Source organism: Miscanthus floridulus, chromosome 9 (assembly GCF_019320115.1).
Source record: "Miscanthus floridulus cultivar M001 chromosome 9, ASM1932011v1, whole genome shotgun sequence".
In the NCBI taxonomy this organism is placed as follows: Eukaryota; Viridiplantae; Streptophyta; class Magnoliopsida; order Poales; family Poaceae; genus Miscanthus; species Miscanthus floridulus.
Window position 1 is genome coordinate 142,082,251 of NC_089588.1, and position 13,027 is coordinate 142,095,277.

Genomic DNA, 13,027 nt, shown 5'->3' on the forward strand with positions numbered 1-13,027 from the left:
TAACATAACGTATACTTAGAAAGTTGTGTACTTAAAAAAGTCAAAATATAACTTATAATTTAGAATGACGGTATTAAGCTAGGTCGACCAACAAACTCCTGCCTACGAATAGTCTAGACCCTCGACTTATGATAACCCCCATAATCTGTTTGGGCCCAGGTTTTTTCAACTTTTGCCTTTTAAACCTCCAATAAGCTGCTTATAATAATCTAGCTATCAACCGGATTATATAATCTAGCCAGGGTAAACAAATATGGCCTAAATCCAATTACATTTAGTCAATCGAGTGAGAGAGAATTTTAGAGGATCATTTTTATCTTTTTATTTTAATATAAGTAGGATCGTCCAGGCGACTAGTAAACGAATTCGGCCCGAAGTTCTTTGTTCGGCCCATGGTGTAGATGCTTGCATGAAGCCCAAAATGACCCAACGCCTGAAAGAACCTATCTCATTCCATTATCCAGAAAAAAAAGGGGTCTGTGGAAAATTCACCAACCACCTCCACCCGCACCGCCATGGCTGCCGCTGTCCCCCATGGCTCCGCCTCCCTCTTGCCTGTTTCGGCTGCGCGACCTCTCTCCGGAAGCACATGTGAGCCTCCTCACTACTGGAATCTCAAGCTTTGCCGAGTGCATGCGGCACTCGGCAAATCCCGAAATACACTCGGCAAAGGCTTTGCCGAGTGCCGCACTCGGCAAAGGGCACTCGGCAAAGAATTAATCGGCAAAGAATCTTTGTCGTCTTTGCCGAGTGCCGGAAAAGCACTCGGCAAAGATTTACACTCGGCAAAATAAAAATCCAAAAAAAACCTAAAAATAATAGCAAAATTTTTCAAAAAAAAAATTCGGGGGAGGCCGCCACCAGCCAGCGCTGGTCCGTCTTCATCGAAGTCGGTGCATTTTTTTAGCTAAATTCGCGGCTAACGCGTCTGGCGGGATTTGAACTCACGACCTCTCCCTCGCGTGTCTGCTGCTCTACCACTGCACTACACTGTCACTTATGTCTAGATTCCGTTATCTATCCTCATATATTATACTAAACCGAGAGTAAATTGCTTGTTTGAGGCCCTAAACGAACTCAAATAAAAAAGTGGCCAACTACAAAGTTTCATAACTTTTCGGGATCTACAATTTTCATTTAGGAAGTTTTTCCATCCGAGGTTGTTTGAAAAATTTGAATTTCAAATTTGAGAGATTCAAACGTAGTTTTGCATGATAAGATGATTTCAAATCAAAAAGTTGTCAACTACATAGTTTCATAACTTTTGGAGATCTACAATTTTCATTTAGGAAGTTTTTCCATCCGAGGTCTTTTGAAAAATTCAAATTTTAAAATTTTTAAATTCAAACGTCGTTTTTGCATGATAAGATGATTTCAAATCAAAATGTTGCCAACTACAAAATTTCATAACTTCTCCAGATCTACAAAGTTTATTTTGGTCATTTGTTCATCCGATATAGTGGTAGTAACATTGTTCACAAATCTTATATATCTCTCTTCTACTTTCATGAAACTAATATGAGAGATGTAGATTTTATGAACAACATTATTGTCGCTTTGTCAAATGAAGAAATGACCAAAATAAACTTTGTAGATCTTGAGAAGTTATACAACTTTGTAGTTGAAAAGTTTTTAATTTGAATTCATTTAGTACCTCAAAAATTGCTTTGAAAAAATGATTTGCCGAGGGCAAAAAAAATGCACACGGCAAAATGCCTCTTTGTCGAGTGCCAGAAAAAGGCACTCGGCAAAGACGCATTTTGCCGAGTGCCAAAAACTAGCATTCGGCAAAATACATCTTTGCCGAGTGCTAGAAAAAAGGCACTCGGCAAAGACGAATTTTACCGAGTGCCAAAAAATAGCACTCCACAAAATACATCTTTGCCGAGTGCCAGAAAATAGGCACTCGGCAAAGACGAATTTTGCCCAGTGCTAGAAAAATGGCACTCGGCAAAATACATCTTTGCCGAGTGCCGAAAAAAAACACTCGGCAAAGCCATCTTTGTCGAGTGTTTTTTTTGCCGAGTGTATTTTATTTGGCACTCGGCAAAGACCGTCTTTGCCGAGTGCCCGATAAAATACACTCGGCAAAGCCTCCGGCACTCGGCAAAGTGCCGGTTTCCGGTAGTGCCTTGTCCCACTCTCGTCGCTCGAGTTAGAGATCTATTCCGTTCAATCGGTCGCGAAACTAATAAATCTCATGCACGCTTCTTTGATTTTGATCCCTAGTTTCTTTCGGTCCTTCGTTTCGGAAGAGAAGAAAGATTCCGGCGTGGCGGGCCCGCTGTGCTGCTGACGACGAAGGTTAGTATAGTGGCACCAGATTTGGCAATCTCAGAAATGGTTGTCTCGTGGTTTTTTTAAGTTGGGTACTTGGTATTTCCTTTTGGTTAATACTCCCATCTTGTCATTTTGAGATTAGATTAGTCAATAGTATCTGATTTTACACATTCCCTGTTATTTCATTTCAGAGCAACACTGTAGTTCATGCCCTGCCTGTAGTCTTCCATATATGAGATTGTGTTTAACGGATCTGTAGGGGCCTTTTTATGGCCCTGTATAGGACAGCTTAAATTGCTGATGCTTCAATTCAAAGCTCGTTTCCTCCCACAGATAGCTTTGATTAGAAGCAAAGCAAGTAAAAGCTTGGCGTTTGGGAGTTTGCTTTGCTTCCAGGAGAACTTGGTAGCCCAGCGCCAGCGGACCTCGGCCTAGAGATGCTTAGCACCTGCCTTGTCCTCTCCTGAAGAGGCTTGCTAGGGCCGCCGCCGCTGCCATGTACTCACCCGGTGACTTCTACTTCGCTAGAGGGGGTGTGCGAAGGGTCGGCCATTGGCGCTAGGGGACGAGAGTGGGGAGGAGGAGCTCGACGGCGTGGAGGACCTCGGCGCACTAGTAGAGAACAGACCTTTCATCCGAGGTTAAAATGGGCTCTAGTCCCGGTATTTTTTGCGTCCGGGACTAGAGAGACCTTTAGTCCCGGTTGGTGTCTCCAACCGGGACTAAAGGTCCCTGCCCAGCGGCTACTGCGCTCGGCACAGTGGCAGGGGACCTTTAGTCCCGGTTGGAGACACCAACCGGGACTAAAGGTGGACCTTTACTCCCGGTTGGAGCCACCAACCGGGACTAAAAGTCCCCAATCTTTAGTCCCGGTTGGTAACACCAACCGGGACTAAAGGTCCCCCGATGGGTTAGTTCAAAAGGGAAGCATCCCATCCTTTTATCAGATGTGTTGTGTAGGTGGGGTGGTAAGCTACGCGCGAGGCGATGCATGAGGTCTTGGATTCGAATCTCACGGGACGCAGCGGTGGGAGGCATTATTTTTTTTAAAGCTGGAGGACCTTTAGTCCCGGTTGGTGTTACCCACCGGGACTAAAGGTCCCCCTTTAGTCCGGTTCCTGACCCCCTTTAGTCCCGGATGCTTGCTCCCGGGTGGAGAACCGGGACTAGAGAGGGTTCCCCACCGGGAGTAAAGCTTTGTTCTGTACCAGTGGGCACTGCAGAGGAGGAGCTTAGTCACTGGGGCTCGGGGAGGCGTGCAAGGGGATGGCTGCCGGTACTCGAGGAGGTGCACGAAGGGGACGGCCTCTGGCGCTAGGGGAGGAGCTTGACGCACGGAGGAGTGTGGGGGAGGAGGAGGAGCCCGGCGGCACGAAGGAGCGTCGGGAGGTTTGCTGCTGTGGAGGAGGAGGGTCGTGAGGAAGAAATGGAGAGAGGCTATGGGGAAAAGTTGGGGCTGCACTGCACCGTGATGGGGAGAAGGCACTTTCAAGTTGTATTCGAGAATCTCTTCAAGCGCGCGGTCATGGGAAGCACCTAGGAATCATAGCGTTCGGAGGCCTCGTCCACTTTTTTCCACCAGAAGCGGCTGCAAAAGCTGCCCCAAACAGGGCCTATGTGTAGTGTATTGATGGGATCGTAGCTCCATTTATCGAGCTTATTTACTTGCGTGATTCTTTTTCCTAGTCAATAAATCGCAAGGAGCACAAAATGTGCAGTGAAAGTTAACCTACCGTAGGTTCTGTTTGACAAATGGCGTAGCCACCGCAGAGAGCTCCCGCTCTGTGCGAGATCTGGGAAAAGGTGTCAGTGGCAAGCCTTACCCTCACCTGTGCAATGCGAGGAGACTGTGACCAAGGTTTTTTTTATCGGCCGAAATTCACGGAAATTTCCGAAATTTCCTTTCTATCCACAGGGTCCGATAAAATTTGACATCGGCCAAATTTTTCCTTTTTTTCCTGCTTCCACACAGACAACCCAAATTCAGCCGTGCGACAATCCCACACTATAATGTTTTATTCTTGTTTTTATCTGTGAACAAGTGATGTTTAATAGCTTAGGAATAGTTTCAAGTCAAATTCTACATAATTTTTTCAAAACAATTTGAATTTTTTTTGAATTTGGTCTGATATTTCCGATATATCTTGCTTATCCTATTTATCCATGACCTCCGATAAATTTTTATTTCCGATAATGAAAACCTTGACTGTGACTCGAACCCGGAACCTTCCGGTCACAGGCGTTTCACAAACAAAAAGAAAAAGAAAAAGAAAAAAAGAAAACCTACTGTAGGATCTTATCTGACATAAGCCACCTCCAGAACACTGCTGTCTAATTTCCCGCACATTATATGCTCTTCTAAATCATGTGTTTAGGACTGGGGGCACAGATTGTTAAACGTAACAAACAAACATTTTAGAAGATAGTGGATTGAACATCGTTTCTAGAAATTTAGTTGTTTTTTTTTTCGTGCACCTCTCCAAACAGGTCTGCTTGACTACGTTCTGTGCATATTGTGATTCTCAGCAGAGGAAGTCAAGGATTTGGGAGTCAATGTGGCGCTATCCATGCTAAAGGTTTACAAACGTAAGTTCATTTGCGGTTTGCAGTCTGAGTTTGTTTTCTGCTTCATTCCTGGGATTTGAGAATGAGCAATTAACATCACAATAATTGTGAACTTTGATTTTAAGAACAATCTCATTTCTACATAGATTGCTCATCAGCCCTGCTTTGTGTGAACAGGAGAAATATCACCTTTACTGCCTTCAATCTGCCGATATGTACCAACTTGCACTGAGTACTCTATGCAGGCGTACAAACGATATGGTGTCGTAAAGGGTACAATCTTGGCTGATTGGCGCCTTTGCCGTTGTAATCCTCTTGGTATGCAATTTTTCTGTGTGTGCTTAGTTATCTCTGTTGTTTGACATTTTCATATATGTATAGATCTGTATCACATCACATTTGTAGGACTTAGACCTGTCTGATGCAGGGAAAAAAATTTCGGCAAAATTTCGGCGAAATTTCGCGAAATTCGCTTCTTTCGACCTGGGGCGAAATTGGCCCATTTCGATTTGAAAATCTCGGCCCATTTAAAACAGACCCGGTCCCTATCGATACAGCAGCCCAAGCCATTCTACTGCTAACCCTAACTCCCCCAAATATGCAATCGGCAGCCTAGGGTTTCATTTTTCCTTCTCCTCGTTCACTTTGGCGGCGGCTGCTTGGTCCGTGCGACCGCGCCGCGTGAGCGCGAGCGCCCCAGCAGGGTGCCCATCCCCAGCGCCGGTGGGGCTCAACAGGGTAGAAGAGAGCACACACATTGTGTGTGGCATGGCGAGGAATCGCGGGCGCGGCAGTGCGAGCTCGCTATGAGACAGCGACGCTTGGCAGGGAGAGGCGGAGGGCGGGAGCAGGCGGCACTCAGACTCAGTTCGGCGGCGGCGCTCAAGATGTCATCATCGCTTCCTCCTCCTACAAGGTATGCCATCCCGAGATAATGTCGTTCAGAATTTTAGATCCCCAAAACAGTGATTAGAAATTGTGGATTGTGGAACCATGTCTGATTTGGTTAATTTTGATTGTGTATTCGACTATATTCCCATGAAACAAGTAAGATAGGAGTTGCATTTTTCACTCGATTGCAAAAGCATGTCTCGATCTAGGTAATGTTTGCACAATGCATGGTAGTAGTCTGATCCCTAATGCTCTGTTCCATTTCTGAGGAAAATAAGTTCAATCTATTAAGGTGGCAGTTTGATCCCTGATGCTCTGCTCAATCTCTGAGGAAAATGTCATCCTATTGTATGCCAATTTAGCTAATGTGTACTTTAAAAATGTGAATTTTCAGTGGAGAGGGTACAGCAATTCTAGCAGAGCTGGAGCTGTTTCTCCAGCAGTGCTTATTGATGTGGATGCAGCACCCACTCCTGCTGCCATAGGTAAAATTCTGTTTGGAAATTTGTATTAGTAGTTGCATATTATTTACTGAAGCCAATGACTTTGAATGGTCTTTTGTGCAGGTCAAGTAAAAGATGACAACATATTCAATGTGTGGAATTATGGTTTTAGTGTTGGACAAGGATTTAGATGTGGGTTTTGTGGCGCTACCAAGAGATCTGGAGGTGCAACGAGACTAACACAACATCTAGCTGGGGTGCCAGGTGATGTTGCTTTTTGTGAGAAGGTGCCAAGTGATGTGAAGCATGCTATGTGGAGAAAGCATAAAGAATCTAAGGATAGGAAGAAAGATTTAAAGAGGACCAAAAAGAGGTTGGAAAATACTCTTGTGAGTGAGATGGGTGGAAAAGGAAGTATTTATGTGGCAAGCGATGAGGAGGAGCAGCAGACGCGCTTGTTAATGGCATTATCAAGGCAAGATAATGATTTGCAGCAAGAAGTGAATATGAGGCAGGCCTCATATGAGCATGGATCTGGTAGTTCATCTGCCCCAGCAGCTAGTAGCGGATCATGCAGGAGACCTCCTACTGTACAGCCAAGGATTGACTCATTTGTTACATCTTCTAGTTCTGTCCAACCTAGGATTGACACCACCTTGAAGGAAGGAGTGGTGGAAAAACTTGCACAAGCTTGGTCCAAATGGTTTCATGCAAATGACATTGCAGGGGTAAAAGCTAATTGTCCTTATTTTCGAGCAGCAATGAGGTTGACTCAAGAGTTAGGAACAACAAGTAGGTTGTTCAGTGGGAGTGACATCGATGGCCCATGTTTGGATGCTAACTATAAAAGCATTGAGGAGGCTGTTGAGGTCTTTAAAAGGGATTGGAAGAAATATGGTGTTACAGTCATGTGTGACTCATGGATAGGTACGACAAGCATGAGTATTATCAACTTCATGGTGTATTGCCATGGGCGCACATTCTTCCATAAGGCTATCAATGCAAGTGAGCACATCCAAAATGCAGGTAATTTATGTCATTTTGTATGTCTTGCAGATTATCTTTCATGATTCGTATGTGCTCTAATTTTTGTGTCTTTGCATGTCTTCCAGAATATTTGTATACACACATTAAGAAAGTGGTAGATGACATTGGCCCTGAGAATATTGTGCAGCTTGTCACTGACAATGGGGCAAATTACAAGAAAGCATGTGCCAAGCTTATTGACGAGTACCCCCGTATTGTTTGGCAGCCATGTGCCGCTCATACATTCAACCTAATGTTGAAGGATATTGGTAAATTCTCTGAGGTTGATGATATTGTCTCCAGTGCCAAAAAATGTACCAATTTCCTACATAGCCACAATAGGCTGCATAATGAGATGAAAAGAAGGATTGGAGGGGAGATAGTTCGATGGAATGCAACCAGATTTGGAACGGTCTTCATGTTCCTCCAGAGTTTGTGGGATAGGAAAGATAAATTCCGACAGTGGATGGTCTCTGATGAGTGGAGGAACAGTGCTTGGAACAATGAGCTTGGCTTCAAGTATGTTGATAGCTGTATGACAAGTTCTCAGTGGTGGGATGATGTCAAGGTTGTCTTAGATACAATTGGCCCACTCTATTCAGTACTTCGCTATGTGGATGGAGATGAGGGGACAGTTGCTGGAATAATGCCAAGATTGTTGAGTGCCATTAGGGAGATGGAGGTCTATTTAGGCCAGGGGACACATAGATGCAACAGATACATGAGAGTGATTAAGGATAGGGTTCAATATCTCTATGATGACACATTCATTGTTGCTGGTAAGGAAAAACAATTTATTCATGTCTAGTTTTCATTGGAAAACAGCATACTAATGTGTTCTCTATGCTTGCAGCTGCTGTCCTTGATCCAGTAGGGCACTATCAACTCCGGCTTCATGAAAATAACAGGTATTTGAGAGCTCTCGAAGAGGCAATTGAAAGGCTAGCTGAATCGGTCGAGGATGGGGTTGAAGCAATAAGACAAATTCGTACCTTTATATCCTATGAGAGAAAAATTTGATGGAAAATTAGCAAAGGGTGCAGTAGGCAAAATGCCTGCAGGTAAATTTTTTAATTACGACTGTCTCAATTTTTTGTATGCTCCTTCTGAATACATCATGTACCTCTTATTTTTTTGTATGCTCCTTATGAATATATCATGTACCTCTTATTTTCAGCTGATTGGTGGGTATTATTTAGTGGTGATACACCAGAGCTGCAGGAGTTTGCCATTCGTATTGTTTCGCAGTGTGTCTCATCTAGTGGGTGTGAGCGGAATTGGAGTACTTTTGCACTAGTTCATACAAAACTGAGAAACTGCCATGGTTATGAGAAGCTGTGAAAGCTTGTGTATGTACGCCACAATTTAAAGCAACGTCTCAAGCAAGGTGTAGGGAAAAATCAAACAGAAGAGAAAGAGGCTGATCCATGTGCTCTGTTGATGGATTGCACATTATTTGATGAATCAAACCCAATCATGGATTGGTTGAACAGGCCAAAAATTGTAGATGATGATCTTTGTCTTGAAGAATTGCTTGGTCGGTCAAAGAAGAGGAAAATTCTTGCTTTACAGCGGGCTAATAGGAGGAGAAAAGGTAAGAGGGTTGTTGAAGATGAAGAAGAAGACTTTGTAGAAACTGAAAACAACACAGATGATAGCAGTCCTCATGGCAGCCCTGCTTATGCAGAATCTGCTGATAGTAGCTCAGCGAATGACACAGACAATGAACCAGAGCATAGGGATGGTAATTACTCATGTGTGAATTTACTTCTTTTCTTTTTGACCAAAGACAAAGAGGCTAATGTGTTTAATTATTTCAATAGGTGATACTCTGGGCACACACCAACAATTTGAAGAGCAACCAGAGGACGATAATCGAAGGGGACAGCGTGCTAGGAAGAAGAAGAGGGTTGAAGGATTTCTCTATTAGCTATGTGGTCTTTGTCTTTAGATTTTAAGTATGGACTGTCTCTGAATTTGAACTATGGACTTTTGATCTCTTTCAGACCCCCTTTTATGAATTATTATGAACTTATCACTTATCTATGTTCCCAGTTATGACTATGAAACTATGAACTGGACATGCGTATGTTCTGTGCCTGTATTGTATGAACTTGTACGTGTTATGCCCTCCTGTGGACTGTGGAATATTGTATTTGTGGATCTCTTCTCTATTTCTAACTTAAAAGCATTTTTTCTAATTCTGTGCAACGAAATTTCGCCCGAAATTTCGTCCGAAATTTTGCCCGAATTTTTTAAAAAATTTCGGTGATTTCGGCCAAAATACACCTAAGTTTGAACGTGCAGGTTTACACGAAATTTTCGAAATTTCGGTCGAAATTCGCGAATTTCGGGTTTTTCGGCCCTGGCCGAAAAAAAACGCAAAACGAAATCCAAAACCTTGGTCTGATGTACAGGCAGGCGGATATGGGTATGATCCTCCAAGATGGTTTGGTGAGGAAGATGTACCTCTGCAATAGTAATGCCTGGTAATTGAAAGTATAGGCAGTGTAATTCTTCAGATCTAGACTTGCAGCAGGTTTTTTGTAATTTACTGAAACTAAACCCAGAAACATAAGGATAAAATTTTGAAATATCTATGCAGCTCTGTGAAGGAGCATGTACGTGTTCTTTTTGCCTATGGACTATGGTCACTTTTTATATATAATGCTGTGTGAATTTGGATACTTCGGCACATCCATACGTATATCCCAGTGGACCTATCGTTGGTCAAGCGGGCCATATTATTTTTTGTAGTATTCAGCATTGTTGATATCGATTGTTTTGTTATCCATGTTGACATTTTCTTTACCCCTAATTTTTTTCCTCAGGTGCCACTGTTACAAACAATCTGTGGTAGTTTCAAAGGCTATCTGTCGATTATAGTGTCAAGGAACATTGTCGGATTTCTGTGATCTCTATGCGCATGATGGTTGCAATGAAAGTTAATTGTGCAGTTTAGATACTTGGTGAACACGCTATGCTACTTTGTGAACAGTCTACCAATATAGTTGAGGATTCATATTCTAGGAATCCTATTGGTGATTGTACAGTGTAGTTAAAAAGATACTATCTATGATCTTGAACAAAAATGCTCACAAAAAGTGTTGGTACATGGCTTTAACATTATTATCATGCTAAATTTATTATTTGGTACATGTTTTTATTCAGATTTATCATGTATGCATTCAGGCAAGAGTTGCAAATTTCTATAGTAGCTTAGCTATCAATCATTCAAAACCCAAAGAAGCATTCACCATGATTCATATATAATCTACAAGGTTATTTTTCCTTTTTCCATCAAGTTATCTCTGAAACTGCTTCTCAGCTATATGGTTTGTAAAAGAATAAGCTTGATCACTGGTCATTTCCCAAGTCAGATCTATCATCCTCTGCCGTCCACGTGGAGATGGCAGAGAGCACTCGCCCTTTCCATCCCTTGAGGAGCCACCCGTGATCCTCATTGATAACGAAGTACTTGCGGTATACCTTATTCACCTTGTCTTTGCTCGCCTGAACAATGTCCAGATCCAATGGCAGTTGCCTCAGCCCTGCTCGCTCGCACCGCACGTGCCACTGCTTATAGTTGTGAGGCCGCTCCACCCTATCCACGCGCTCACAGGCAATGATGTTCATGGCGCATCGTGCTAATTCCTGCTCTACCAGCAGCATGTTCTTGTTTTCCTGGGGCACAGTGGTGTCTATCAGGTCAAACAGCGCAGCAGAATTGTTGAGCGCCTCGCGGAACCTTGACACAAAGATGAACACTTTTGGCCTCATCTTCTTGATGTTTTTGAGCACTGTGTCTCTGGGGTTTGGCCGGTCGATGATGACACTCTCATCCATCAAAGGTCCTGAAATGGAAATGGGAGATGACGACGAGCACCTCTTCAGGATCAATGTCCAGGTCCTCAGCACGGGCAGCCTCTGATTTCGCTGCAATACTATGGAACTTGAATGGGACCCTAAACTGGCGAGCACAGTCACTGAGGCGGGCGCCCTGTCTCCTCAATGAGCTGGCCCGGATGGAACCCTGGCAGTGGGTTGTCAATGCCGGTGAGCCTTACATCGGGCGGGCCACCCTTCCTGTGTGACAGCATACGTAGCAAGTCTGGCCAATGGAATCCAGGGCCTAAACCATATTGGACAACGTGCAGCTTCTTCCTCCCTGCAACAGCCTTGTAGGTGGTCTTGTTGGTAAGGGGGAATCTCAGCGGGAGAATGGAGCATGCGGCCATGTACAGCTTGTAGACCTTGAGGATGCCGGCCGCGGATGCGCTCTTTGCCTCAAGCGACGGGTACATCTGGCTCCCAATGCCCATCACCCGTGCCTCCAGCCCCTGGGCGAAGCAGTGCGCAAGCCGCTGCGTCCCATCCCCTGTCGGTGACGAGTGATGCCTGATCCGCTGCAGCAGGTCGGCCGCGCCCTGCTGGTCGTTGGTGGCCACAGCCTCTGCGCATCGGATGAGCAAGGCGTGCAGGTCCACTGCCGTATGGCTCGCGCCAGCGCCTTGCCTTCCTCGTGGCTTCTCCAACTCCATGGGGCCAATAATTAGCTCCTGCTGGACGTCGGCAGCATGGCTTGCATCGTCGTTAAGCATCAACCGGTCCAGCATCTCGCGTGCTGCGGCTTCCTCCTCTGAGTCAGCTTGCGTCTGCGCCACCTTCTGCTTGCTGCTCCTGCCCATGCTGACGTCTGCATCATCGTCCTTGCCTTGAAGCCTCTTCTTCCAGCCCCTACCACAAGCCAATGTCGTCTCGCTGTCCTTGAGTGGGAGCAACTTGTTGGCCTCCTCCATGCCTTTGAAGAATGCCATGCTGATCACGTCCATGCAACTGTCGCTGCTCTTGGCTGCTGGCAACAATCTGTTGGGCTCCGCCGCCGCCGCCTCTTGCATGCTGTTCATCAACAAGGAGGATGCATCCTGACCGACGACGTGTTGTCTGCTGTCCATGTTGTCACCAGGCAGCATTTCGGAAGCAATCATGTCGCAATACGAGTAGTACCCAGGTGTTGCCACTACTGACGACAACTGCAGCGGGGTGTTTTGGACAGAGTTGCACGGCCATGTGGTGAGGCCGTGAGAGGTGCCATGCTCGGTGGAGAGGATCTGGTTAAAGGGCTGCTCGGCGGTGAGGAGTGCAGCAGGGTGGTTGGGGTACAAAAAGCTGTCGATAGTGTCCTCCTCCAAGAGCATGTGTGAGATGTAGGAGAGATCGTCCTTGCCATTGTCGACGTGGGGCGCCGGGAGTTGGTCAAGGAAGTAGTTGGAGGGGGAAGGTGGCGCTGGCTCTGTGAAGTTAAGCTGGGGGCGCTTGTCCGACAACTCCAGCTCCGGAGGGAACCCCATGGCTAGTGCAGTGTTTGCTGCTGGCTACTACTGGTACCGATATATAGATAGTTTCTTCATGATGAGCTCATCCTGGATCAGTGGTATTATAATGCAGGTGTGGTGAGGGACGGTAATGATGACGCACTCATGACTCACTTTCTTGGCATTACAGTCAGATGCTCGATGCCTCCAACATCAAGCAAACACTGATGACCTCGTATATGGTGCTTGTTTGTTGGCCTTTTCCTGTTGTAACTTGCTGCCCTGTCCGTGTTCTATTTTGGTGGTACATACATACCTACATTGCTGGGTAGATTTGAACCTTAGTGTCGTTTGATGACCTGTCACTTATTGTCGCCGGGTGCGTAGCTATATACACCCAGAGTCTTCCTCTTTTGATTGCATTAACGTTAAGGCTGCTATACCATGCTCATGCTAAGGAGCTATATAAAATGGAAGGATATTATCAATGTCCATGAATATAATGCG

General features: G+C 45.1%; 1 protein-coding gene and 1 pseudogene across 1 annotated transcript; one reads left to right on the forward strand and one right to left on the reverse strand.

Moving 5' to 3' along the window:
• The first annotated feature begins 515 nt into the window (after nucleotides 1-515).
• LOC136483147 (UPF0161 protein At3g09310-like) lies at nucleotides 516-9,766 on the forward strand. The gene is made up of 5 exons (XM_066480237.1): nucleotides 516-591; nucleotides 2,230-2,304; nucleotides 4,807-4,866; nucleotides 5,023-5,163; nucleotides 9,627-9,766. The coding sequence occupies exons 1-5, from the start codon at nucleotides 516-518 to the stop codon at nucleotides 9,683-9,685; spliced, it is 411 nt and encodes a 136-aa protein (XP_066336334.1). The 3' UTR covers nucleotides 9,686-9,766.
• Nucleotides 9,767-10,226: 460 nt separating this feature from the next.
• Nucleotides 10,227-12,556, reverse strand: LOC136481144 (scarecrow-like protein 9; annotated as a pseudogene).
• Between the last annotated feature and the right edge of the window lie 471 nt (nucleotides 12,557-13,027).

Coding starts and splice junctions, on each gene's coding strand:
- LOC136483147 (XM_066480237.1), top strand. CDS start 516: ATGGCTGCCGCTGTCCCCCATGGCTCCGCCTCCCTCTTGCCTGTTTCG. Junction 592..2,229: donor ACCTCTCTCCGGAAGCACAT/GTGAGCCTCCTC, acceptor TTTGATCCCTAG/TTTCTTTCGGTCCTTCGTTT. Junction 4,867..5,022: donor CATGCTAAAGGTTTACAAAC/GTAAGTTCATTT, acceptor TTGTGTGAACAG/GAGAAATATCACCTTTACTG.